The sequence below is a fragment of the Pelobates fuscus genome, chromosome 5 (genome assembly GCF_036172605.1).
Source record: "Pelobates fuscus isolate aPelFus1 chromosome 5, aPelFus1.pri, whole genome shotgun sequence".
In the NCBI taxonomy this organism is placed as follows: Eukaryota; Metazoa; Chordata; class Amphibia; order Anura; family Pelobatidae; genus Pelobates; species Pelobates fuscus.
Window position 1 is genome coordinate 179,920,437 of NC_086321.1, and position 26,956 is coordinate 179,947,392.

Below are 26,956 nucleotides of genomic sequence, written 5' to 3' on the forward strand. Positions count from 1 at the left end.
GCAACCACAGCCTCCCAGACACTGTTCAGAGAGGTGTACTGTTTTCCCTCCTTGTAAATCTCACATTTGATGATGGACCACAGGTTCTCAATGGGGTTCAGATCAGGTGAACAAGGAGGCCATGTCATTAGATTTTCTTCTTTTATACCCTTTTTTGCCAGCCACGCTGTGGAGTACTTGGACGCGTGTGATGGAGCATTGTCCTGCATGAAAATCATGTTTTTTCTTGAAGGATGCAGACTTCTTCCTGTACCACTGCTTGAAGAAGGTGTCTTCCAGAAACTGGGAGTTGAGCTTGACTCCATCCTCAACCCGAAAAGGCCCCAAAAGCTCATCTTTGATGATACCAGCCCAAACCAGTACTCCACCTCCACCTTGCTGGCGTCTGAGTCGGACTGGAGCTCTCTGCCATTTACCAATCCATCCATCTGGCCCATCAAGACTCACTCTCATTTCATCAGTCCATAAAACCTTAGAAAAATCAGTCTTGAGATATTTCTTGGCCCAGTCTTGACATTTCAGCTTGTGTGTCTTGTTCAGTGGTGGTCGTCTTTCAGCCTTTCTTACCTTGGCCATGTCTCTGAGTATTGCACACCTTGTGCTTTTGGGCACTCCAGTGATGTTGCAGCTCTGAAATATGGCCAAACTGGTGGCAAGTGGCATCTTGGCAGCTGCACGCTTGACTTTTCTCAGTTCATGGGCAGTTATTTTGCGCCTTGGTTTCTCCACACGCTTCTTGCGACCCTGTTGACTATTTTGAATGAAACGCTTGATTGTTCGATGATCACGCTTCAGAAGATTTGCAATTTTAAGAGTGCTGCATCCCTCTGCAAGATATCTCACTATTTTTGACTTTTCTGAGCCTGTCAAGTCCTTCTTTTGACCCATTTTGCCAAAGGAAAGGAGGTTGCCTAATAATTATGCACACCTTATATAGGGTGTTGATGTCATTAGACCACACCCCTTCTCATTACAGAGATGCACATCACCTAATATGCTTAATTGGTAGTAGGCTTTTGAGCCTATACAGCTTGGAGTAAGACAACATGCATAAAGAGGATGATGTGGTCAAAATACTCATTTGCCTAATAATTCTGTACACAGTGTAGAGAACTAGTCTTTGTATACATTGTTGCATTGTTTACCTGTGTGTGCCTGAGAGTGTGTGTCTGGCAGTGAGTATCTTTGTATATGTATGTATGTTTCCCTGAGCATGTGTACGTTTGTGTACTGCCTGTGGCCTTTGGCATTAAGTTCATGGCGACGCTATGTTTTATGACAGTGTGTAGAATGATTGCCTTTAGGGGTTACAGGGTGAGTAAAGGAGTAACTGTGGCAGGGTGAGTGTAAAAGAGCAGGAGGGTGCCAGAGTGCGCAGAGTGGTGCCCGTGTGTTTAGAGGGAGCAATAGTGTGTATGGAGGTAGGTGACAGAGTGTGTGGAGAGAGGTGACAGAGTGTGTGGGGAAAATGACATAGTGTAGGGAGGTGGCATAGTGTGAGGGGGTGGCATAGTGTGAGGGGGTTACAGAGTAAGAAGGGGGTGGCATTAGTGTGAGAGTGTTACATTAGTGTAAGGGGTGTGACAGAGTAAGAGGGGGTGACATTAGGGTGAGGGGATGCCATTAGTGTGAGAGGGTTACATTCGTGTAAGGGAGGAGACCTAGTGTGTGAGGGGGAAACCTAGTGTGAGGGGGAAACCTAGTGTGAGGGGGAAACCTAGTGGGAGGGGGAAACCTAGTGGGAGGGGGAAACCTAGTGGGAGGGGGGCTGACATAGTGTTAGAGGGGGTGACAGTGTTAGAGGGGGTGACAGTGTTAGAGGGGGTGACAGTGTTAGAGGGGGTGACAGGGTGAGAGGGGGGTGATGGTGTGAGGTGGGGTGACGGTGTGTGGGGAGTGACAGGGTAAGGTGACAGAGTAAGGTGGGCGACAGTGTGGGGGGTCACAGGGTGGGTGACAGAGTAAGAGGTGGGGTGACAGGTGAGGTGGCAGAGTGAGAGGGGGTGACAGGTGAGGTGGCAGGGTGAGAGGGGGTGACAGGTGGGGTGGCAGGGTGAAAGGTGGGGTGGCAGGGTCAGATGTGGGGTGAGAGGGGAGGCAGGGTGAGGGGGGTAACAGGTGGGGTGGCAGGGTGAGAGGGGGTAACAGGGTGAGAGGGGGCGACAGTATTAGGGGGTGACAGGTGGGGTGGCAGGGTCAGATGTGGGGTGAGAGGGGAGGAAGGGTGAGGGGGGTGACAGGTGGGGTGGCAGGGTGAGAGGGGGTGGCAGGGTGAGAGGGGGTGACAGTATGAGGTGGGGTGACAGTGTGTGAGGAGTGACAGGGTGGGTGACAGTGTGGGGGTCACAGGGTGGGTGACAGAGTAAGAGGTGGGGTGACAGGGTGAGAGGGGGTGGCAGGGTGAGCGGTGGGGTGGCAGGGTGAGATATGGGGTGAGAGGGGGATGACAGGTGGGGTGGCAGGGTGACAGGGACTGACAGGTGGGGTGGCAGCATGAGGGGGGGTGACATGGTGAAAGGGGGTGACAGGTGGGGTGGCAGGGTGAGATGGGGGTGACAGGTGGGGTGGCAGGGTGACGGGGTGACAGGTGGGGTGGCAGCGTGAGAGGGGGTGACAGGGTGAAAGGGGGTGACAGGTGGGGTGGCAGGGTGAGATGGGGTGACAGGTGGGGTGGCAGGGTGACGGGTGGGGTAGCAGTGTGAGAGAGGGGTGACAGGGTGAAGTGACTGGGTGAAGTGACAGGGTGAAGTGGCAGGGTGAGGGGGTGACAGGTGGGGTGGCAGGGTGAGGGGGTGACAGGTGGGGTGGCAGGGTGAGATGGTGGTGAGAAGTGGGGTGGCAGGGTGAGGGGGGGTGGCAGGGTGAGGGGGGGTGACAGGGTGAGATGGGTGACAGGGTGAAATGGGGTGAGGGGGGTAACAGGGTGAGATGGGGGGTGACAGGGTGAGATGGGGTGAGGGGGGGTGACAGGGTGAGATGGGGTGAGGGGGGGCGACAGGGTGAGATGGGGGCGACAGGGTGAGATGGGGGGCGACAGGGTGAGATGGGGTGAGGGGGGTGACAGGGTGAGATGGGGTGAGGGGGGTGAGATGGGGTGAGGGGGGGTGACAGGGTGAGATGGGGTGACAGGGTGAGGGGGGGTGAGGAGGGGTGAGATGGGGTTGGGGGGGTGACAGGGTGAGATGGGGTGGGGGGGTGACAGGGTGAGATGGGGTGAGGGGGGGTGACAGGGTGAGGGGGGGTGAGGGGGTGACAGGGTGAGATGGGGTGAGGGAGGGTGAGGGGGGGTGACAGGGTGAGATGGGGTGAGGGGGGGTGACAGGTGGGATGACAGGGTGAGGGGGGGGTCAAAATTTACCTTTTTCCCTGGTGGTCCGGTGGGGTCAATCTGTCCTGGATGGCTCCCTGGTGGTCCAGTGGGCTTTCCGGTCTGCAGCTCCGCCGGATGCAGAGCTGCAGACCACATGGGCAAAGACTCGCGATCTCCATTCAGAGCGTTGCCGTGGTAACCCGCGGCAACGCTCTGATTGGCTGGAGATCGCGAGACCTCAGTCTGCAGCTCACACCCGGCGGAGCTGCAGACTGAGGCTGGCTCTCTCCCCGGGCGGCCTGACAGGAGGGGCCTCGCACCCGGCGGCATACCGGGCAAGCCGCCGGGCCCCCTCCTGTGTCGGGTCCTCGGTCATAGACCGAGAACCCGACATGTCAGTCTGCCCTCAGGCGATTTCGGCGGCCGCGAGGCCCCTGACTGCGCGAGGCCTTAGGCGGTCGCCTAAATCGCCTAATTAGAGAGCCGCCTCTGGCGTTGACTAACCAAAACCCTAGGAGTGATGAATCCTTTTTCAACATATCAGGAGTTTGGGCAGAGAACAACCCACCAGGACTGGCCCGCAATATTCCACCTATTAAGATCGAACTAAAACTTGGGGTTTATCCAGTAAGCTTACGACAATATCACATCCCGCAGAAGGCTAAGAAGAACATTCAATCTTATCTGGATAAGTTCATACGGTATGGTATCCTAAAATTCTGTACTGCCCCCTGGAACACCCCATTGCTGCCTGTTCAAAAGCCCGGTACAGATGAGTATCGACCTGTGCAGGACTTGAGAGCAGTCAATGATGCGGTTGTTAGTATACATCCAGTTGTACCGAACCCGTATAACCTGCTTGCTTTAATTCCGGGCGGGGCAACCTATTCATCAGTGCCTACAACAACTGACTCATATGCTTGGTATAAAGTGGAGGCTTCATACGGCATATAGACCTCAGAGTTCTGGTAAAGTAGAGAGAATGAATAGAACTATTAAGAACCAGTTGGCAAAGATGTGTCAGGAAACCCAACTTAAGTGGAACGTTCTTTTGCCCATAGCTCTATTGCGAATCCGCAGTACACCTACCAGAAGGATGGGTCTCTCTCCTTTTGAAATCATGTATGGACGACCACCTCCCGTACTTGGTAACTTAAGGGGGGATTTGGGTCAGTTGGGAGAAGGAATTACCCGGCAGCAGGTGGTAGAGTTAGGTAAGACTATGGAGGAGGTACAGAAATGGGTACAAGATAGATTACCTGTGAATATTTATCCCCCTGTTCATAGTTACCACCCAGGAGACCAAGTGTGGATTAAAGAGTGGAATAATGTACCGTTAGGGCCCAAGTGGAGAGGTCCTTATGTTGTTCTTTTGTCTACCCCTACAGCGATAAAAGTGGCCGAAGTGACTCCGTGGATACATCACTCCAGGGTTAAACCAGCAGCGGTCGATTCTTGGCAAGCTACAGCAGATCCAGAGAATCCCTGCAAGATCCGGTTAAAGCGCATGACTCAGTCGGAGTGACGAGGAACCTTGTGGATTACAAATTTTATTGTTTCAGAGATTGGTAAGTGAGTGAGAAGGCCATAATAAAGCCTGTCCGCTCACCGACGTGTAGTCTAAAAGTCAGGAAAAGTCTCGAAGAGACCCCTGTGAAGACGAGCAGAACTCCATTCCCTGCAGCCCTTACATCCTGGAAGCTGAGGTGCCATCGCACAGACGAAGACTGAGGATGACGACGAAAGATGTGTTTCTGATAATGTTTTTATATGTGTATTTTTATATTCAGGAAGGTAGAGGTACCGACACTCCTAGCTGTGAGGTATGCATTAAGACTACAAGAACAGGTAACCATATTTCCCAGACCCTAATTTGGCATTCGCAATACGAGTGTAAAGGAGATGTATCAAGATGTAGATACTTAAATATAGAATATAGTGTGTGCCATTTAGGAGTAGGAGAATCTGAGTGCTTCAGTCCAGAGTATCAACCCCGTACAATTTGGTTGACTCTCAGGAATGGAGATCCTCAGGGGACCCTAATTAACAAAACGGTATTAGAATCCGTACATTCTTCGGGTGTTCTGCTATTTGATGCATGTAAGGCGATATCAAGTGGTAGAAAGCCGTGGAATGTATGTGGGGATCTTAGATGGGAGAGAACGTATGGGTCTAATGATAAATATATTTGTCCCAGCAGTAAAAATAAGTATGTGAGTCCTAGATGCCCAAATAGAGAATATAACTTTTGCCCATATTGGTCTTGTGTGGGGTGGGCAACTTGGGGACAGACAGCAGACAAGGACATGATTGTGACTAAGTTGCCTACCAATCCATACTGTAAGTCTATGGAATGCAATCCGGTCCATATTCTTATAAATAATCCTGACAAGTTCTTAGATAAATATGGTAATTTATTTGGGTTTCAAATATACGGGACGGGTTTAGACCCTGGGACAATATTATTTATAGGGATAGAGACTGATACGGTAACCTCCCAGACTCATCAGGTATACCATTCCTTCTATGAAGAAATGAGTATAGATAATAAGATCCCCCATAACGCTAAAAACCTGTTCATTGATTTAGCCGAAAGTATTACCGGTAGTCTTAATGTTACCAACTGCTATGTGTGTGGAGGTACTAACATGGGAGACCAATGGCCTTGGGAAGCAAAAGAGGTAATATCCGGTTCTGAGGCAGTTGAACAATTCATATCTTCGCAAGCCGATTATCAGATGAGCGTTAGAGGTAAATCTGAGTGGAGATTAAAGACCTCCATCATAGGGTATGTTTGCATAGCAAGGAAAGGAATGATGTATAATACTTCTGTAGGAGAGCTAACTTGTCTAGGGCAAAAAGCTTATGATGATGATACAAAGAATACAACTTGGTGGTCGGCTTCAAATGTCTCAGAACCATCTAACCCGTTTGCAAGATATGCCAATTTAAAGGACGTGTGGTTTGATTTATCCATCACATCTAGTTGGAGAGCCCCAGCAAATTTGTACTGGATCTGTGGTAAGAAGGCCTACTCGGAGTTGCCACAGGACTGGGAAGGGGCATGTGTGTTGGGTATGCTCAAACCATCCTTCTTCTTGTTACCCATTGAAACAGGTGAGACTTTAGGTGTTAAAGTGTATGATGTGAATCATAGGAAGAAAAGGGGACCCATAGAAATAGGCGCCTGGGAAGATAATGAATGGCCTCCCCAGTGTATTATAGATTACTATGGGCCAGCCACGTGGGCAGAGGATGGTACCTTTGGATATAGAACCCCAATTTATATGCTCAACCGCATTATAAGGTTACAGGCGGTGGTTGAGATTATCACTAACGAGACCTCACAAGCGCTCAATCTTCTAGCAAAACATAATACCAAGATGAGGACAGCAGTGTACCAAAATAGATTAGCCTTGGATTACCTATTGGCAGTAGAGGGAGGTGTATGTGGGAAGTTTAACCTGAGCAATTGCTGTCTTCAAATAGATGACGAAGGGCAAGCAATAGCTGAGCTTACTAGCCATATGGTTAAACTGGCACATGTGCCTACTCAGGTATGGAAAGGGTATAATCCAAGTAGTTGGTTTGGTAGCTGGTATGAGCAGTTTGGAGGGCTTAAGGCATTGGTAGGTGGAGTCCTACTGATTTTAATGTTGTGTTTGCTCCTGCCATGTCTTATCCCCTTAGTAGTTAGGTCTGTGCAAAGCCTGATAGAAAATATAGCAGAGAGGAAGGCTGCTGCACAGATAATGGCAATTTATAAATATAAGGCTCTAGATCAGGGAGAACCAATGCAGGAAGATGAGTGTTGAAAGATTCACATCATAGACAAGTCTGGTCTGGTTCATGGTAACTTGCGGTATATGCAAACCAAGGTTAAGTGATGCCTCAAGTAATTGTGAAATATCAAGAGGCATCAAAGGGGGGAGTGTGGTGGAATCTCGGTAAAAATAAATTTAGTAGGCCGAGATTACCACGTGGTATGTGTACGTGCATATGCTGACGTATCGATCAGTTGGTTGCACGAGGCAAGTTACGATCAGTAGTGTACGGAGCATGTGCAAGAATACCGGATGTAGTATTCCCCTCCTCCATTGTGCTGGACAGGCCATGCGGTCAAGCAGGAAGTTAATTCTTATTTGTATTGATTGGTCAAGAGAATGTGCGGATGGAGCTTAATATGGGAGGAGTTATATGCCTATATAAGGAGCCTGCACTATTGTCCGGGGCTCAGAACTTGCTGTATTTTGGTGACATTAGTCCCTCTGAGTCCCGATCGGTGAACCGAATAAAGAATCTCTTCCTTCCTGAAGAAACCTGTGTCCATCTCTCTGTGCTTGGCTTCCGTCAGTTTCTCCGGTATCACACTTACAGGAGGGTGAGCGCACTTTATTTCGAGTTAGTCTTGTTTTTCGTGCTGGTTTTCCAGGAGCTGTTGCAGAGCACGTCTGCCCTGCTCGCTGGTCAGGCTCCGCCCCCCAAATATTAGTGTTTTAAAACCACAAAATGTATCACAACAATGATATAATCAGCAAAATGGCAGTTTTTGTGTGAAAAATTCAAAAAACTAATATGAACGCTAACTTTGGTCAGTGTTTGTGACTAAGTGGCTACTAAAAAATACTGGCAATACCCCATTTTAAAATACATGGGGGGTACTGTTGTATTTGTGAGGTATTACTGAGGTTGTCTACTTTTTTAAATGGTATGCCATGATGGGGGTAAATCTCATTCCTGGGCTACCATACGTTCTCAAAGGCAACATAACAAATCTGGAAAATTTCAATGTGCAAAAACAGAAATGGCCAAGTCTTATATTTGACCCTGTAACTTTCCAAAACACCATGAAAAGTGTACATGGGGGGTATTGTTGTATTTGTGAGGTATTACTGAACACAAATTTGAGTGATTTAATTTAGAGCAATAAAACATATAATGCTGATGATATTATCGGTGACAGGGAAGTTTATTTGTGAACAAGGCAAGATAACAAAAATATCCGCTAATTTTGGCCAGCGTTTGGGTCTAACTGGTTACTAAAGACTGGACATACCCCATTTTGAAATCCCTGGGTTGTCTATGTTTTCAAATGGTATGCCATGATGGGGGTAAATTTCATTCCTGGGCTGCCATACGTTCTTAAAGACAACATAGGCCCAGCAAATCACACTGGCAAATTTTAGTGTGTAAAAACTGTAAATGAGGAAAGCCTTATATTTAACCCTGCAACTTTCTAAAACCCCTTAAAACATGTACATGGGTTGTACTTTTGAGACATCGCTGAAGACAAATATGTGTATTTTATTGCAGTAAAAGCTAATAATATGACATTCATAGTTAAAATGTCATGCAGAAATTGAAATATAACAAAATTCCCTAATTTCTCAAATTGTTTTAAATATTATTATTATTAAATGTTTCATATATGAATATTAGATAGGAATTGAAAACCATGTTTTTCCTGAACAAAATAATATATATTAAGTGTGGGTGTACTTAATATGAAAGAGGTGAATTATGGTTGAACAGACTTATAGTGCAAATTCAAGGTTTTGTTTTGATTAGAACGTGCACAGATGCCTCCATCCTTAAGGGGTTGAGTTTGGAAATTACTTGGAGTTCTCATTTTAGTACATAAACCTGTTAATCTTTTCGACACTTAAATATAATGCTGTTCCAACATTCACCACTAGATGATGGCAGAGCACAAGGTTATGATAGATACAGTGCAGTCAAGACACTATGGAAAGTGTTCATAGAGCTTATAAATTATCAAAAGAAAAAAGGAGTATTTAAATATATGGATCTTCAATTAAAGTCTAGCTTTTGTGCCTACTTTATGGAAACTCAAAACATTTGTTATGCTTGAGCACTGATCAGCCATAACATTAAAATTGCCTGAATAATATTGTGTAGCTTCCCTCCGTGATGCCAAAATGATCTGATGCGTTGAGGCATTGACTCCACAAGACCTCTAAATGTGTCCTGTGATATCTGGCACCAAGGCATTTAGCAGCATATTCTTTGGCTGTGCACGTTGCAAAATGTGGCCTCCATTGATTGGATTTCTTGTTCTAGCACATCCCGCAGATATTTGGTTGGGTTGAGATTTGGAGACACAAGGCAACTCATTGAACCTTTTGTCATGTTACTCAAACCATTCCTGAACAATTTTTGCAGTATGGCAGAGTGTATTATCCTTCTGTAAGAGGGCACTGCCATCAGGGAACCCCGATACCATAAAGGGCTCTATGTGGTCTGCAACAATCTCTAGACAGGTAGCACATATCAAATTAACATCCACATGAATGCCAGAACTCAAGGTTTCCCAACAGAACATTGCCCAGAGCATAACACTGCCTCCACCAGCCTGCCTTCTTCCCATAGTGCATTTTGCTGCCATCTCTACCCTAAGTAAATTACATGATTCATCAGACCAGGAGACCAAGCAACCTTTGCTCCATGGTCAGGTTATGCTGCTCACGTCCCCATTGAAGGTGCTTTTGGCGGTGGACAGGGGTCATCATAGGCCATACAGCCCAATACGCAATGCACTATGTGTTCTGACACCTTTCAGATGCCCTGTTCCTAAATATTACCTTTTATTTCACCTGGATCGGTATACAAACCCAACCGAACAGATTTGCCTCATCTGGTTCGTATACCGAATAATATACCGAACCCTTGGACCACCCAAAGCAGTTGTGTGCTGCCAATTGACCTTCCTGACACTTCGCTAACCGCAACTCTGAACGTTCCAAGTGGTTCACTGGGTGGCCGTTGATTCGTATGCACGAACATGTGGCGGCGGCCATCTTGTTTTGTCGAATGCGTCCAGCGGTGTTTGGTCATCAAGTGTATGGAACTATTTTTGGACACTCAACGCCCTGAACACCGCTGAGACTTCCAGGATTACTTAGGTTAGTTCCGAACCATCCGAAAGAGGCGAAACCCAACTCCCGAACAAGGGGCACACGACTAGCTTTTCCACGAACCGTTCTTGGAGACTTTTCGTTATATTGGAAACCCACGAAATAGACCGGCTGCACAGCCCTATTCTATGAAACTATTCTGGGCAGGAACGTTGTGTGCGGTTGGTCATAAATAAGACTTCCATGGAACTTTCGAACCCCTGAACCGATCTGGGTGATTTTCATATTTGTTGCTCTCCCAGGTCAGGACTTTCAGGGAATATAACATTTGTGGGGATATCATGTGTGTTTGGGGTATTTTGGGGGTTTTGTAAAATATGTGCTTTTTCTGCCTGGAGATAATTGGGTTAATACAGTATCTGACTCAATTATCTCCCAGGCAGAGGGGAGGGATTGCATGCCATGTGTGGGAGTGCCTTACATTATAACTCTGTCATTATTGGTTTGCAATTTTTTGTCACAGTCCCCAACAAGGTCCATGTGGGTGTATCCCTTGCTTGTGGACTTGCATAAAAGGCCAGTGTGGCTACCATTAAACCAGACTACTTTTACCCTCAACATAGAGCCTCGCCTCGTGTTTGTATGGACTTGCTACACACGCTATAACCACTAGCGCTTATAAGAGCTTCACAGCTATACCTACTCTTCACTACTTGGATTGATGGTTGGGAATACTTCAGCGCTCTCTACTCTAGGGGGCAAAGGACATCTCTGGCAGCGGAATCCCCTCCACTAGAGGGTGGCTGTTACAGCCAGCATTAGGTTTTTCAACAATTTGAGCTACAGTAGCTTTTCTGTGTGATCGGACCAAATGGGCTAGCCTTAGCTCCCTACATTCATCAATCAGCCTTGGGCAGTCATGATCCTGATGCCAGTTCACCAGTTTTCCTTCCTTGCATCACTTTTCGTTGGTACTAACCACAGCATACCATGAATACCCCACAGGACTTGCCACTTTCGGAGATGATCTGACACAGTTGTTTAGCCATCACTTTTTGACCCTTGTGGCAGATATTTTTGCATGCTCATTTTCCCTGCTTGCAATACATGAAATTCAAGAACTGACTGCTTACTTGCTGCCTAATAAATCCCACCCCTTGACAAATGCCACTGTGACGTTATAATCAATGTTATTTACTTCACCTCTGAGTGGTCTTAATGTTGTGGCTGATCAGTATAGGTGTACTGTGGGTCAGGTTTGCCCTCTAAAGTCAGCTTCCTCAGTGCACCCCCCTTTAATTAGTTATTCTGTGTGAAGTTAAACGGTGTGCTTGGTCCTTGTGACTATATATACAGTATTTGCAAGTTGTTCGGGATCAGCAGGGGACTCAGAATAACCGTACAAGAGCAACTGAAATTGAAACGAAATCCTGCCTACTGGTTTGACAGTTGGATGTTAAAAAAAAACCTCCTCACAATCTGTTTACATGTATCAAGACCTTTACAACAACAAAACTCACCACAATTTACAATGTTTAAAGACACACTATACCATTAGGAATAAAATCCTGTATCCCTAAAGCTGTAGTGCCCCTGTCCCTAGTATAGTGGATGCAGAATGTGTATGTGTGCGTGTAGAGGGGGTGCCGTGTGTGTAGATACAGAGTGTGTTTGTGAGTAAAGTGAATGCAGTGTATAGTAGATGTAGTGTGTGTGTAGTAGATGTGCTGTGTGTGTAACGTGGATGCAGATGTGTGTGCATAGGCTTCTTTGGCAATCCCGATGTTTGAACTACATCTCTCTTATTGCTCTTACAGTCACTATGCTGGAAAAGCATAAAATCTGTAAATGGAGATGTAGTCCACAACATCTGGAGTGCTGAAGGTTGCCAGTATATTTGTGTGCAAAGTGGATGCAGTGTGTGTATTGTGAGTGCAGAGTGTGTGTGTATGTAAAGTGAATGTAGTGTGTGTTTGGGTGTAAAGTGAATGCAGTGTGTGTATAGTGGATGCAGAGAGTGTTTGTGTCTTGGATGCACTATATATATGCCTTTGTGGAGTAGTATAGGGGCTGTGTAAGGTGACTAGTTTTTTTAAATTATACTTTCACTTTATTTACCCCTACCTGCCTCTTACCTGTGGCCGGGAGGGGGACACTACATTAACTGGTGGTCCAGTGGCACTGTTGTTTGGTCCAGCTGGCTTGCATAGTGAAGAAGTGGCTTCAGAGGTCCGGAATATTCCTCTAATATATCACTTAACATTTTCCAGGGCTGAAACAAGAAACTGCCAGTCCGATGGTTCTCCATCAGGTCTCCCAAGGTTTCCAGAGGTATCCTGCAAGGAGGATGTTGAACCAGCAGCTTACACCAAATGTGAATGAGCTTCGGTACTCTGACTGAGTACCTCTGCCAAGTCTGCTTCCTCACAGGGACCCTGGAGCACCTCAGACCCAGTGCCGAGGCCTGGAGCACTTCAGACCCAGTGCCGAGGCTTGAATGGGATCACTGAGGTAGCAAAAAATACAAGGTCACAGGTTAAAATCCCGGCAGGGTCAACTCAGCCTTTCATCCTTCCGAGGTCGATAAAATGAGTACCATCAATTGGGTAATAATAACATCTATTACTATTCAGCTGCTAATTTGGTTAGTTCCGAGAGCGTGCGCTGAAAAGCACTTTGAGTCCCATTGGGCGCTATATAAATACTAGTTATAATTACTAGGATTATAGTTCTGCACATTCTTTTTATCAGCAGAGCTCTTTTCCCAAACACCCGATGACACTTGGTGAAACTCCCTTAAAAGAACACAGCACATGTATTTATGCCCCAAACAGTTTCATTTACATACAATAGGGTGAATACAGCACTATAGTACAAGAAAGTGGTGTCAGACAATAGCAAGGCCTGAGAACCAAATGGGAGATTGAAGAGGGACAGGGCAGCTAGTTTGAACTGGTCTAGCAGTGTCCTGTGAATAATTCCCTGCTGGGGAAACAAAGGCACACACAACCTGGACAATCAGTACATTACACATACCCTGCACCAATACTGGGCACAGGGTGAACAAAACTAAATAATAGTCTGGGGCTGCACATAATGTGTCCGTCTTCTGACCCCAGTGATGGTGACTACTGTCACAAAAGATTTTCAGGGTTATTTACTAAAGTGAGGGGGAAAAAAATGAATTTCAAACTTTAAGACCAGAGTCAAATGAATGCATAGCTGAGTTAGAGAGTGAATAATCCTGTATAGCTTTAAGAAGTACTCAGCTCATTGACTGAGCTGCTTTCAGCACCACGATTAGAACGTCCAGGCCCTACATTTCTAATGTGTATGTATATATATATATATATAGTGAATATCAGGGCTTGGGGGTTGAGATACAAGGGGGGCTGGGAGGGAACAAGACACATGGGGGGCTCAGGGAATGAGACACATGGGGGGGGCTCGGGGAAAGAGACACATGGAGGGGCTTGGGAAATGAAACACATGGGGGGCAGGAGGACTGAAACATATGGGGAGCTAGGGAATAGCGACACATTAGGGGCTTGGAGATTAAGACACACCGGGAGCTGGGGGATTAAGACACATGGGGAGCTGGGAGAATGAGACACATGAGAAACTGGGGGATTAAGACACATGTGTGGCTGGGAGATTGAGACACATATAGGGCTGGGGGTGTGAGACCCATGTGGAGCTGGGGTATTAAGACACATGGGAGAGTTGGGGAATTGAGACACATAGGGGCTGGGGGGTTGAGACACATGGGGAACTGGGGAATTGCGACACATGTGGGGCTGCGGGAATGAAACACATTAAGGGCTGGGGAATTGAGACATATGGGGAGGTGGGGCATTGAGACACATGGGGAGCTGGGGAATTGAGACACATGGGAAACTTGGGAATTGAGACACATGAGAAGCTGGGGAATTAAGACACATGGGAAGCTGGGGAATTGAGACACACGGGAAGCTGGGGGATTGAGACACATCTGGGGATGGGAGAATGAGACATATGGGGGGCTGGGAGATTGAGGCACATAAGGAGCATGGGGATTGAGACACATGGGGAGCTGGAGAATTGAGACATGGGAATCTGGGGGATTGAGACACATGTGAGGTTGGGAGATTGAGACACATGTGGCGCTGGGGGAATGAGACACACTGGGGCTGAGGAGAGGAATAAGACACACAGAGACAGAGGGGGGCTGAGGTAGATGGAGTCACACAAAGGGCCTTGGGGAAGAAAGACACAAAAAGGCTTTAGTGTAGAAAGAGACACACAAAGGGGCTGGAGGAGTGTAAGAGACACATAAAGGGACTGGAGAAGAGTAAGAGACACACAAAGGGTGGTATGTAAGAAACACAAATGGAAAAAATGTGGGGATAAGATATACTAAAATAATGTGTAAGACAAAAGGAAGATAAGATACAGTAAAGGTGGTAAGATGTTCAAAACAGAGAATAAGAAACACAAAATAATAAGAAACAGAAAAGGGACACACAGGTGAAAATTCACTTTTATTGGGGGGGATACATCCTTTCCAAAAATCCTTGCACTGGCCCTGCAAACGCACTGCATCCACTACACACTCAGCATCTCTTATACACCATGCACTGCATCCTTGTGAGTGGAATTTGATGTGTCTTGTGGACAGACTATGGGGTGGGCCTTGATCTGTGTAAAGGGTACCCAAATTTCTCATGAGAGTACTGGTAGTCAACATGGCTCCTAGAGCCCAATAGTGGGTGATTCAAGCTTCCAAGGTGGGCGGTGGCAGATAATGACTGGCCAGGTGGGTACAAGTGCGGGTGTTGTATGTGCCCAGGGTGCAGGTATGGGGTTATGGTTTCTCTCCTGTCTTGGGGAAGCTCCAGTTATGTAACTGCCCATATATGGACACACACAAGCCTCTGATGTCCCAATGGAACCTCCTTACAATGGAACATTATGCAGGCGCGCAACTCCCTCCAACCATTGAGAAAGACCTCACAAAAATGCCCAACACAACGCATTGTGTGAACGCCTCCGTTTGCTAAATCTCTCTCAATAGCTAAAATTAAGCGTGCAGAGCTACACTCCCGATCGGGAGAGACAGGAGTGATGTAACACGCCAAAAGAGGAGGGGATGCACCTGATGTGAATGCAGGAAGAGGAAGAAGTGTAGTGTTTAGAATGGCTGATATTGAACTTTGACAAGTTAAGTTCAGTTATTTTCTGTTTACTTGGTTTACTTAACATAAAATAAAAGAAAGAAGGAAAGTTAGTAAAGTAAGGAGGAGAGAATAAACAGAACAGAAAAAAGAGACTCCTGATATATAGATATTTCTTTTTTGTTTTATTTTTTGTTGTTGGCTAATAATAAAGTGGGCTACCTAGTTCAGCCTTCCTGCAGATTGCAATAAGGAAGGAGAAAAGAGAAGAAGAAAGAAATTGGAGAATAAAAGGAAAAGGAAGAAAAAAAGTAGAAAAAAGCAGAAAAGTAAAAAAAAAAGTAAAAAGAAAATAGTAAAGGGGAACTTCTTTTTACGGTGATATGTAATAAAAATGGCCACCTAATGCTCATACAGCGTTGTTGGTGGGGTTTGTAAATAAAAGGGAAAATAGAAAAAAGCTTTTTTAAATTCATTAAATATAAATTATATATGTATAAACATGCTTAAAGTATAAATAAAAAGATAGATTAGTACATATTTTTAAAAAACCCTTGTTTCTAAAAAATGTTTTACACTTGCGCTAAATAAATTGTGTTAATGCGGCACCAGTGGGTGGTAAGAAAATTTTACCATCAAAAAAAGATACATAAGTGGGCTGTAGGTATTAAAAGGTTGGCTACCCTGTGGTGGAATCTCGGTAAAAATAAATTTAGTAGGCCGAGATTACCACGTGGCATGTGTGCGTGCATATGCTGACGTATCGATCAGTTGGTTGCACGAGGCAAGATACGATCAGTAGTGTACGGAGCATGTGCAAGAATACAGGATGTAGTATTCCCCTCCTCCATTGTGCTGGACAGGCCATGCGGTCAAACAGGAAGTTAATTCTTATATTTTATTGATTGGTTAAGAGAATGTGCGGGTGGAGCTTAATATGGGAGGAGTTATATGCCTATATAAGGAGCCTGCACTATTGTCCGGGGCTCAGAATTTGCTGTATTTTGGTGACGCTAGTCCCTCTGAGTCCCGATCGGTGATCCAATAAAGAATCTCTTCCTTCCTGAAGAAACCTGTGTCCATCTCTCTGTGCTTGGCTTCCGTCAGTTTCTCCGGTATCAACCCTTGCTCTAGAGCTAGACATTACTACTACTGTAGTTTAATGTAATGATTACGCTCGGGTGCTAGCTCCCAGTTTTTTGTCAAACCATTTAGAAGTGGGGAAAACCTAAATTGCAAAATACAAGGTAAATTAAACATATTTTTATTCTCTAGTTGGCTCTAATATTTTGCAATGCAGTAGCCAATTCACTATTTAGTGAACAAACCCTGCGGGAGCCCACTTATATGTTTCAAGTGCTGGAAGGTATACATTTAGTGCCATCAGTAAACCTAGACAAATATTAGTGTAATATATAATGAGGAGAAGGTAGAGTCTGCATAGAAAATTTAGCTGTATAACATGCACGAATTATAAAATCTCCTTTCAGAAATAGCCCATAAAACACACTGCTTATTTGTGATAAAAACTCTGACAGACTATGGAAACAGCTATCATACAAACATTTCAGCCCACGCAGCAGAGTAAACATTGATCAGGTGAATGTTTTGTCCAATGGGAGAAAAGGTCTTGTGACCTGCACTGATCCATCGTTCCTGGGTCCTAACTGGTTCTTTTAGAATCACCAGGAAGTAGGAAGTGGTTTTGGGTTACCAAGTTATTGTTAGTAAATCCAGAGCATTCTTACTGAGCGGGTATGTCGTGCCTTTTGATAAATATTGAAGCTGTTTATTGCATGTACTCTCTGAAATTTAGAGAACACTTGATTAAAATCGTCCTTGTCAAATGGGGTAGTTCGTGTCTGCAATGTTTATTCTCGATATTTCCTGTTTTTTCCATGATAACATAACATATAACAGGCTATGTACACAGTCATACAGGGCCAATGGGTGTGTTTTTTTTTTTTTTTTAAAGAAAACTGGGTGTGTTGACTAATTGGTTTATTAAAAGCAAAATTTGCTAAATATAGGTCAGTATAGGGCTATGCAGGTAACTTAGCCAGAAACAAGCATATCTGAATTTCAGTTCATTACAATTGACTGTTTAGTGAATAAATCCCTAATGAAACTTCTAAACCTTAGCATTTGTTTTTTTTCCAGCATTTTCATTTCCTTCTGTGCTTATTAAGAATTTCATGTTAAAAATCTGAACTGTAAATACATAAAATAATACGTACACATGTATTGTGTTGAGCCTTATGCCTTCAGATCCAGAGGCTTTACATTCCAAGGAAATGCAGTGGTCGGGAAAAAGGAACACTCTAAGATTCATAACTGCTACAGCTCGCAAAACGGTTATGGTGCTAGGAGTGCCATGGGTACCCTATTGTAAGTTAGTCAAACCATTTTAAATGGCTTGGCTTCTTACCTGAGATCTGCCAAGCGCTGATCCTTGCCTCTACTAATGCCAGAGAACCGTAAGCTCCTAAGCAGAAGCTTTTGTTACCTCACATTAGCTGACAGACAATATTCTGTTTGTCAAGCTGAAGTGGCTTTGAAGCTTGGAGTGACCGTTTAAGATGCGAGCTGGTTTCTATATGTCTTACCAGAGGCTGTTGAGACCCAACATATGTATTGCTGCATAGAATTATTCCATAAAGTTTCATTTTGCCATATTTTACACATTATAATTTTGTTTTAGTCTAGGTGTCAAACATGCCTTCTCGCGATCCCAGTTTTTCTGGCTCCTCCATACTTTCTCTGGAAAATACTGCTCTTCGTGGAGGGAAATCACTGACCCAGCCTCGTTGTAAACTAGCCCTTAAGCTGCCCGGCTCTGAATGGCTGAACATGTCTACCTTACGTCAGCCTTGCACTGATGCTTATGGATCTCAGAAACTATCTCTAGTGCCTTCCTGGGAAGAAAAGTCATCTGACCTTACACAGTTTACCAATCAATCCTTGCTGATTTCTAAACATGCACTGTCATGTAACCCTCTTCTTAATTCTGAAAGTACTTTGACTTCCTCTCAATCTCTCAAATCTAAGCTGTCTCTTTCCACTACAGCTACTGATCTGACTTCTTCCATTTTGACTACTAAACCTGTATTGTCCTCACTTTCCTCAAATCTGTCACTTCCCTCTAAGCTTGCAACAACATCAAATTCATCTATATGTTCCATACATCCTGATAACTTGGATTCTTCCTTGACCTCTGTATGTGTAACCACAGATCTCTCTAAATTGGTTCTGACACCACAGTCAACGTTATCCTCTTCAACAGACACAAAAAATAACTATAATCCAAGTAAGCAAAATCTAGTGAAGTCCTTTCCATCTGATGCTACTTTGAACCCGAAATTTACTTTAGGTGGCACCCAAGGAGAATCAAGTGCCTTTGAATCTGAAGGAGACACGGCTTCACTTGAGAGCCTTCCCTCTCTTACTGAGCAAGCGCGACTGTATGCCGATGTACTTTGCGAGGTATGTGTGCATAATGAATTTATCAATGATGGTATTGGTTAATTTGTGTTGGTACATTGATTTTTTTTTTTTTTTGTCCCCCAGAATGTTGAGATTTCATCCTCAAAACAATGCCAACCTGCACTCCTTGTATCCATGCCAGAAGACACAATGCATACTGTGAAGCAAGAAAGAACTACTTTAAACAGCCAACAGTCAGAAACATATCTTCACCAGAAGAAGGTCAGATGTTTGTGTGTATTGTTTGTTTTAATATCTTCCTTTTTTAATCACAAAGTAAAGTAAGATGGGAGAGCATAGAAGCAGTAATAAGTAAAAGAAATGCATAAGAGCAGGGTGCCTCAGGTCAGGTGCCAACAGATTGCAGGCAGACTATTTATGGTCCCTTCCACATACCTATTTAAAATATATTTCTTTATAATCATAAGCCTGCACATTTACACATCAGTATCTTCATGGTTGATATAATCTTCTTCTATATGTGTTGTATTAAGACATTATAAGTAAACATACAGTCATGGGGAAAAAGAAAGTACACCATCTTCAAATTATATGGTTTTACATATCCAGACATAATACCAATCATCTGTTCTATAGCAGGTAAATAGTGGATGCCCCAGCAGGGTCAGATGTCAGGGTCAGAGAAATAGCAAAAATCCCAAGAGTTACATCTCAGACTCTGCAGACCTCAATTAGCATGTTAAAGTTCATGATCGTACAATTAGAAAAAGACTAAACAACAAATATGAATTGGAAGGGTTGCCTGGACAAAGCCTCTCTTCTCTAAAAAAAACATTACAGCTTGGGTTTGTAAAGTTTCATCTGAACAAACCAGAAGACTTCTGAAATAATGTCATTTGGACAGACTAGACCAAAGTGGAAAAGATTGGCCATAATGCACAGCGCCACGTTTGGCGAAACCCAAACACAGAATATTAGCACAAACCCCCTCATACAAAGTGTCAAACACAGAGGTGGAAGGGTGATGATTTTGCTTTGTAGCCACAGGACCTGGGACCTTGCAGTCATTGAGTTGACCATGAACTCCAGTGTATACCAGAGTATTCTAGAATAAAATCAGAGGTCATCTTTTTGACAGCTAATGCTTGGCCAAAATTCGGTCAAGCAACAAGACCATGATCCCAAATACACCAGCAAATCTACAACAGAATAGCTGAAAAAGAAAAGGATCAATGTGTTGCAATTGCCCAGTTAAAGTCCAGACCTCAACCCGATTGAAGTGTAGTGGCAGGACCTTAAAGGAGCTATGCATAAACAAATGCCCGCAAACCTCAATAAACTGAAGCAACATTGTAGAAGAGTGTGTCAAATTCCTCCACAACGATGTTAGACTGATACAAAAAAAAAACCATTATTTTAACTTATTGCTGCTAACTGTTCTACAAGCTATTGAAACATAAGGTGTACTCAGTTTTTCACACATGGCTTCTCCATTTTTGCTTAATTTTTGGTGAATAAATGATGACACGGTGTAATATGTCATGTGGTGTTCATCTAAAGTTGTATTTACCTAATTTTAAGACCTGCTATGGAACAGATGATTGGTATTATGTCCGGGTGAACTTTATTTTTTCTCATGACTGTATGTGTGTAAATAACTAAATTGATAGAAAAAACAATATGTGTGCACATGTGATATGCTGGAAAGTGGCACTGTTTGTAAAGTGAAGATTACAATGGTCTTTGCATTTCTCAGATGGCTTTGGTATCTGCTGCTTGCTGCTCATTAGTAAATGGACCCAAGTTCTCAGATAGCTCAGATCTGACCCGGGCCGAAATATGGAGCTTATGTGAGGAGATGGCAAAGTTGGATCCAGAGTTTGTACTCAAGGTGAGACACAATATAACTTGAATACTTGAGTGATTGGAGGCTCAGTTTCTCACTGATGAACCTGGCTTGTATACATTAGCATTCAGATTATTAAAATGTTGATGTTAATTTATTAAAATGTACTGGTTTGTCATAAAATGAAAGTAATATGGGACCATAATGTTGCACGATTGAAGAGACACATGTTTATGCATGATGTAGAATATACAGATTATGCATGGGATTTAAGAAAGTTTTCCTCCTGGTTTTGATGATAACTTGACTACCTAGCAATTGAACTTAAATTTAGAAGGTTGTAATTAGGAAGCATAATGTGGAAAGTTAGGAGAGGGTCGCATCTTCATGTGTAATCCATAAAAATAATTGATGGCTAAGGAATCATTATTATTATTATTATTATTGTTATTATTTTTATACAACCAGGTAGCAATAGAAGAGAGAGAATCAGTCTGCCGTCAGATTGGTTTCTCCTGGAAGATATTCCATCACCAATGTGATATTGCGTGGTAGACAATATTTGAAGATTTCCTTTGTGAGGTCCGTCAGTGTCTGAGAACGAGTGCCACCTAAGTGGCTGATGTAACAAACTGCGGAGACATTGTCTATATATAGAAATGTAGTGTAAAATACACCAGCTAGTGGAGCGCTAATACAAATATAAGTGATAGAGGGGTTCACTTACCCCAACAATTTTGTGTTATCTTAAATTCAGGAATATGCTTTTAAACATACAATGAAGGGAAAAAAGAGAGAAACATATAGTGTAGATGGTTTTAGTGAAAATGAGTGATGAAAGTAAAAAACTGAAACCACTCACATGGTCTGGAGCCTATATAATATTGGCTCCATACGTAAGCCTATGTGCTCTTTGGGCAGCAACACACCTCTTCCTCTGAGATGTACCTCCACAACGACAAGGAAACAAAAGGAGAAAGAGACCCAATGGGTGGTATATGTGCAAACAGGCAGATAATATATAGGTGGTAAATGTTATGCGCACCTAGTTGAGAGCCTTAAAATCCTGGCTGTGAGGGTGGTCAGCGATGTGCCGGTATTAAGGGATGGCACTTCAATGGATAAAGAAAATGTATTGATTCCAAATAAAAAATATATATATAAAACCAGAAATTTGGAGTATTAAAATTGTAAATAGGGGGGTTACAACGCAGGCTACCAAGCCCACACTCACCAGAGGGTGCACCACCCACGTCGGGGGTGCCCCGCTGAGCAAATCGACACCACTCTGGTGTCTGCAGACCCCGGGAACGCAGAGATCTCAATGCGGCCTACTGGGGCTAAGGCAGGGGGGAGACGGCCGCTCCCCTCTCGGCCAGAGCCCACAAGCGATCTTACCTCAGAGTACCCCCCCCCCCCCTCTGGACCGGTGGGGGACATCCCGGTCCCCTCTGGACGCATGGACCAGCATGGAACATGAGCATACCAGCCACGAGAAATGAAGGGGCAACAGACCCACGAGGTACAGCCAATATGGCCGCCCGACCTAAGAGGAGAAAGCTGAGCACATGCCCAGAGGCGCACACATCCCCAATAGAGATATTTGACAGGACCTGCGCTGGCCTCAGGGCAGCACTGCAAAGTCGAGGGGTGACTCTCCGCCAAGCGGATCTAATGGTGGCCTCCTGGATACGACCAGCAGCGCGACGCAGGTACTACAAGCAGGCACACCGAGCATCCAAGATGGCCGTCAGGCACCATAGACACCGGAGGGCCTCGCGGCAGGACTCGGCACCAGGCCTTTCGGGCTCACGCATCCATCTGCACACAAGCAATACCAAGACCACAAACCCAGCGACGCACACAAATAAAGTGCCTGACCTTAAACCCGGCTATCAGTGCAGCACCAGGCGCCTCTTCCCAACAGCGGCCACAACACAAGCGACTGTGAGACAGCACACCAAAAAGAGACGCACTAAAGCGGACTCCCGAAACGGAGATACAGGGATGGCCTCCAGGACGGGCATCGGCTGAGGCAATATGGACAGATACGTGGTGAGGCTCACGGCCCAAGACCCTGCACACAATGCAGAGACTCTCTCCTCCCAAAGCTCACTGCATGTCAGACTCATTACACCTGTTTACTTACACTTAGCACTACTCTGCCCCATTTTGATTTTCATTTGTTTGTTGTTTATTGCGCGAAATAGGCATGTACCATCAATGCTGGTTTGCATTACATCACATAATGCTGCTTCCACTAGCTTTTCATAGCACACTAAATGCAAACCGCATATTTATAAACGTAAGCGCAACTAATATAATTATAAGCGACGCTACCCTAGCAGGTTATAACATATAAGCGAACTGTCTAACTTCCACAGGTACATATGTACTAGCTAACTGTTGTCACTAGCGTTGTATTACACTACCTGTACTATCTATGTTGATTCTCACATAATTCACACATGAACCAAGCCTGTTTGTATAATATATTTACATTTCGACTGTTGCTTTAACGTTACATTAATTTAGCCTGATAAAACAAAAAAAAATGTTAAGCGTGGGAAATCCCTGAGGATTGCTTTTGGGGCACCTCAAGCTTACCTGTCTTATTTTCGTGCACTACAAAAATAAAGAATAAAAAAAAAAAAAAAAAAAAAAATTGTAAATAAAAGTCCAAATCAGCCAAAACACGTTTCACTTGTCGACTTTTCTCGATTGACCAGGAAGCCGAGGGATTCCAACACAGTCACTGTGTAATCTGTAGTTGAAAGTAGTTGGTTGTGGTTCTGGTCGAAGAGTAGAATGTCGTCCTGGTAAATCAGGCATCTTATGCCTTATCCCACTGTAAGTGAGCAATCACTGGTTTCAGAACCTTCGTAAAGCACCATGGTACCGAACTGAGCCCAAAGGGGAGGCAAGTGAATTGCCATGGTGTCCCGTTCCAGAGGAACCGTATGAAGGGATGACTGCCGTTGTCTACTGTTACAGACAGGCGTCTTTTAAGTCCAGGCAGGTAACCCATTCTCCTCTTTGCAGGAGATACTGCAGTAGATGGATACTTTCCATCTTGAAATGGTGGTATGAGACGTATGTTGAGGTCCTTTAAGTTGATTACCGGGCAGAAGTCTCCTGTTTCCTTCCGAACGAGGACAATTAGTGCTGAAGAATTCTCCTGGAAGGTTCCTGGAAGGTTCTTCGGCCCCTTTTGTTCGGAGGTCTTGTAGTTCCACTAACCGGGTGTCTGCTGCTGTAAAATGCAGCGGATGTGGAGGATGAAGTTGTACAGGAGTGGTCTCGAGTTCGATGCGTTGACCACGAACGGTCTGCAGATTCCAGGAGTCCGAAGACAGTTCTACCTACTTTGGGAAAAAATAAGAAAGGCGACCCGCAGGGGGTGCGGTGGTCATTACAATAGGTGAAACTGGAATAAAACTGTGACTTATCTGTTTGAAAATTTGGTCTCACTCGTCCTCTGCCTCTGCTGGAGATCCTTGAGTACTGGAAAGGCTGTCGACCGCCCACTTTCGGGTAGAAGGATGGAGGACATGTGTATCTGGAGCCTGAAGGCCAGAAATGGCTGGCGGCACGGCCCCTGTGCCGACAAGCCCGTCCAAAAAACCCTCGTGGGGTGTTGCCACGGAATACTCTGCGCATTAATGTGAACACGTTGACGTGTTTGTTCAATTCTTTTATGAATCGCTCACCAAATAATTTCCTGTGGGCCCAATTTCTTGGCCCTGAGGTCTACCAATTTGCCATGAATTCGGAATAAGGCTGCCTGGCGTCTCTCCGAAGAGAGGGCCACATTTGTGTTGCCTGAGTGTGTCTCATCCGCTAGTGGCCCGATAGCATCGAGGAGCTTATCTTGGGCGCACTTAAACCCTTTTTTGACCCCTTTCCTTGGGTCTGTACCCCCTCGTGCCATGAAGGCCAGCATCATCTGGTTAAATTCTGTGGTATATGCGACATTATCTGGGAATGAAGGTCTGGGGCACTCTGATCTCAGCCGCTTACGGACCTCCTTGTCCAGTGCCTTAAGTAGCCAGAAGTACATCAATTTAAGGAGATGAGGCGGTGGTGTCCAATCTCCCGAGCATGGGTGACTAATGTTGCTCGGGTCAAACATGCTTTGGCCCGTGGTGTCAAAAAAGAGCTCGCCATCCGGCTGCTCCGAGACCAGCTCTTCCTCCACATTACTCACATGCTGGGGCTCACCCAGAAAGGTCTCCTTCACAAAGGAGTTGGGACCCCAAGTCCCGTCATCAGAATGGGAATCTTCTGCTTGCCACTCATCGGGAACCGATAGTGACGGTGGGACATCTTGCTCCTCGTCTGAGGAAGCGTCATAAGTTGGAGGGTTCACAGGCCGTGTACGTTTTCCCTTCTTTAGGGGAGCCTTACCCATAGCGGGTTTTGACTTTGACCCTTCGCCTTTCTAATGGCATTTAGCAGGGAGACCTTGCTCCTTGGAAGAGGAGTCGAACTCATCTGAGATGTCTCTCTGTTGGGAGTGTTTAGCGGGCGCTTTGGCTGCATCTTATATGGCTGGTAATACCTTGGCTAAGGCCTTTACCACAGAAGCAGGAACTGCCGCGTTGATTAATGCCTGGAGGTCTGAGGGCATCTGTGAGTATTCCATCATTAACACTCAGTATACTTGGGGCTCTCCCAAAAGGATTAGTGAGTAAATAGGCAAATTGGTAGCAGGGACTGCTAGAGGGGTATGGTGGTCAAGTATGCAACCCACAGTAATGTATGTAGAGGCAACACTGGGGCTCACCCAGGTAAAAGGAGGCTGAAAGCACAGCCCTACTCGGCAGCTCAGTATATGGGGATCACTCCAAGCCGGGTTAATAGGTATGAACCTGACCGGCTGAACCACTCCTAGGTTAGTACTAAACTTAACAGGTCCCTGTAACAGGCAAGGTGAACAGAAACTAATTTCTGCACCAATTTCACACCTAATTAACTCCTTACAAACGCGGATTTCGCAAGATGAAAAAGTCTGCAAAATGCGTTCAGGGGAAATCTGTCGAACAGTCGCTTGAAATAAGCGAACAGAGACAGAACAGAAATGTAGGAAAAATCGAACACAGAAAAACTTGCAAACAAGTTCATGAAATGAAAAACCCAAGGGGAAACCTACAGTACGCTGAGCATGTGTGTACAGGAGTAGAACGGCTCGAAAGGGCGAACCAGGAAGGAATACAAGCCACCGAACGCATATTGGTTTGAATACGCGTTCAGTAGATTGAAGGACGAACGAATGCCTGGCAGAAAATACAAACTGCCGAATGCGTCTAGATTGAAAAATAAGAGAACAGGCGAACGCGAGCACACGAAAGCATGTGAACGCAGAAGCCTGACAGGCTGGAAATCTCAACAGCGTCACACGCCCTCCCTGAGGAGAGCGTGTGGCGGCGGGAGAGTGCCTGTGGAGTGGCGAGCATAGCCACAAGGAGAACAGGGTAGTGGGTGTACAGAAAAAAGAGCTGGTAGAAGAGGACAATCCTCAAAGTCTATACCATACTAAACAAAACCAGCATCCCCACTATCAGATAGAAAATCGAACATAAATGCATATACAGTATGAAAAATAAAGAAATAAATCAATATAACGCATATACTCGAGTTTTTTTTTTTTTTTTTGTGCTGAAAACCCCCACTCAACTTATACTAGAGTTATACTTACATTGCCATAATACAGACCAGGACCGCCGGGCTTGTAATGTCCTGTTGGGAGCTGGGAGCAAGCTGTTGCTTACCTTTACAGCAGCTCCTGTCAGCTCCCTTCTCCTCCGCTCCGTTCAGCTCCAGTGTAAGTCTTGCGAGAGCCGCGGCCGTCAGAGCGTTGCCACGCGGAACGCAGACCGCGAGACTTACACTGGAGCTGAATGGAGCGGAGGAGAAAGGAGCTGACAGGAGCTGCTGTAAAGGTAAGTAACCGCTTGCTCTCAGCCCCCCTCCTGCACAGTACACACCACTGGACCACCAGGGAATAATATAGCCCCCCTCTCTGGCCAGCTAACAAGCAGGGAGGGGGGACAAAAAATAAAAAATACAAATTTAAATAATAGTATAATAAAATAAAAAAATAATATATATTTTTTTAATATTACCGGTAAAAAAAAAAAAAAAAATAATACAAAAAATGAATAATAAAAATGCCCACCCCCCACCAAGGTTACACACTCTGCATCACATACACAAACACATACTGCACTCATACACTAACACATACTGCACTCATACACGAACACATACTGCACTCATACACGAACACATACTGCACTCATACACAAACACATACTGCACTCATACA

General features: G+C 45.0%; 1 protein-coding gene and 1 long non-coding RNA gene across 3 annotated transcripts in view; one reads left to right on the plus strand and one right to left on the minus strand.

Annotated features, from left to right (window-relative positions):
* The window catches only part of LOC134612681 (uncharacterized), a 645,290-nt gene that overhangs the window by 326,753 nt on the left and 291,581 nt on the right, over window positions 1–26,956 (minus strand). The gene's annotated exons all lie outside the window — the stretch shown is intronic.
* Window positions 17,020–26,956, plus strand: part of TEP1 (telomerase associated protein 1) — a 58,622-nt gene continuing 48,685 nt past the window's right edge. Inside the window, exons 1-4 of one of the 2 annotated variants that reach the window (XM_063454797.1) lie at window positions 17,020–17,093; window positions 18,040–18,821; window positions 18,906–19,043; window positions 20,539–20,673. In XM_063454797.1, coding sequence (XP_063310867.1) covers window positions 18,054–18,821; window positions 18,906–19,043; window positions 20,539–20,673 — 1,041 coding nt within the window. In that variant the 5' untranslated portion in view covers window positions 17,020–17,093; window positions 18,040–18,053. The remainder of the gene's footprint in view (window positions 17,094–18,039; window positions 18,822–18,905; window positions 19,044–20,538; window positions 20,674–26,956) is intronic. The other variant, XM_063454798.1, reaches the window with a different exon arrangement.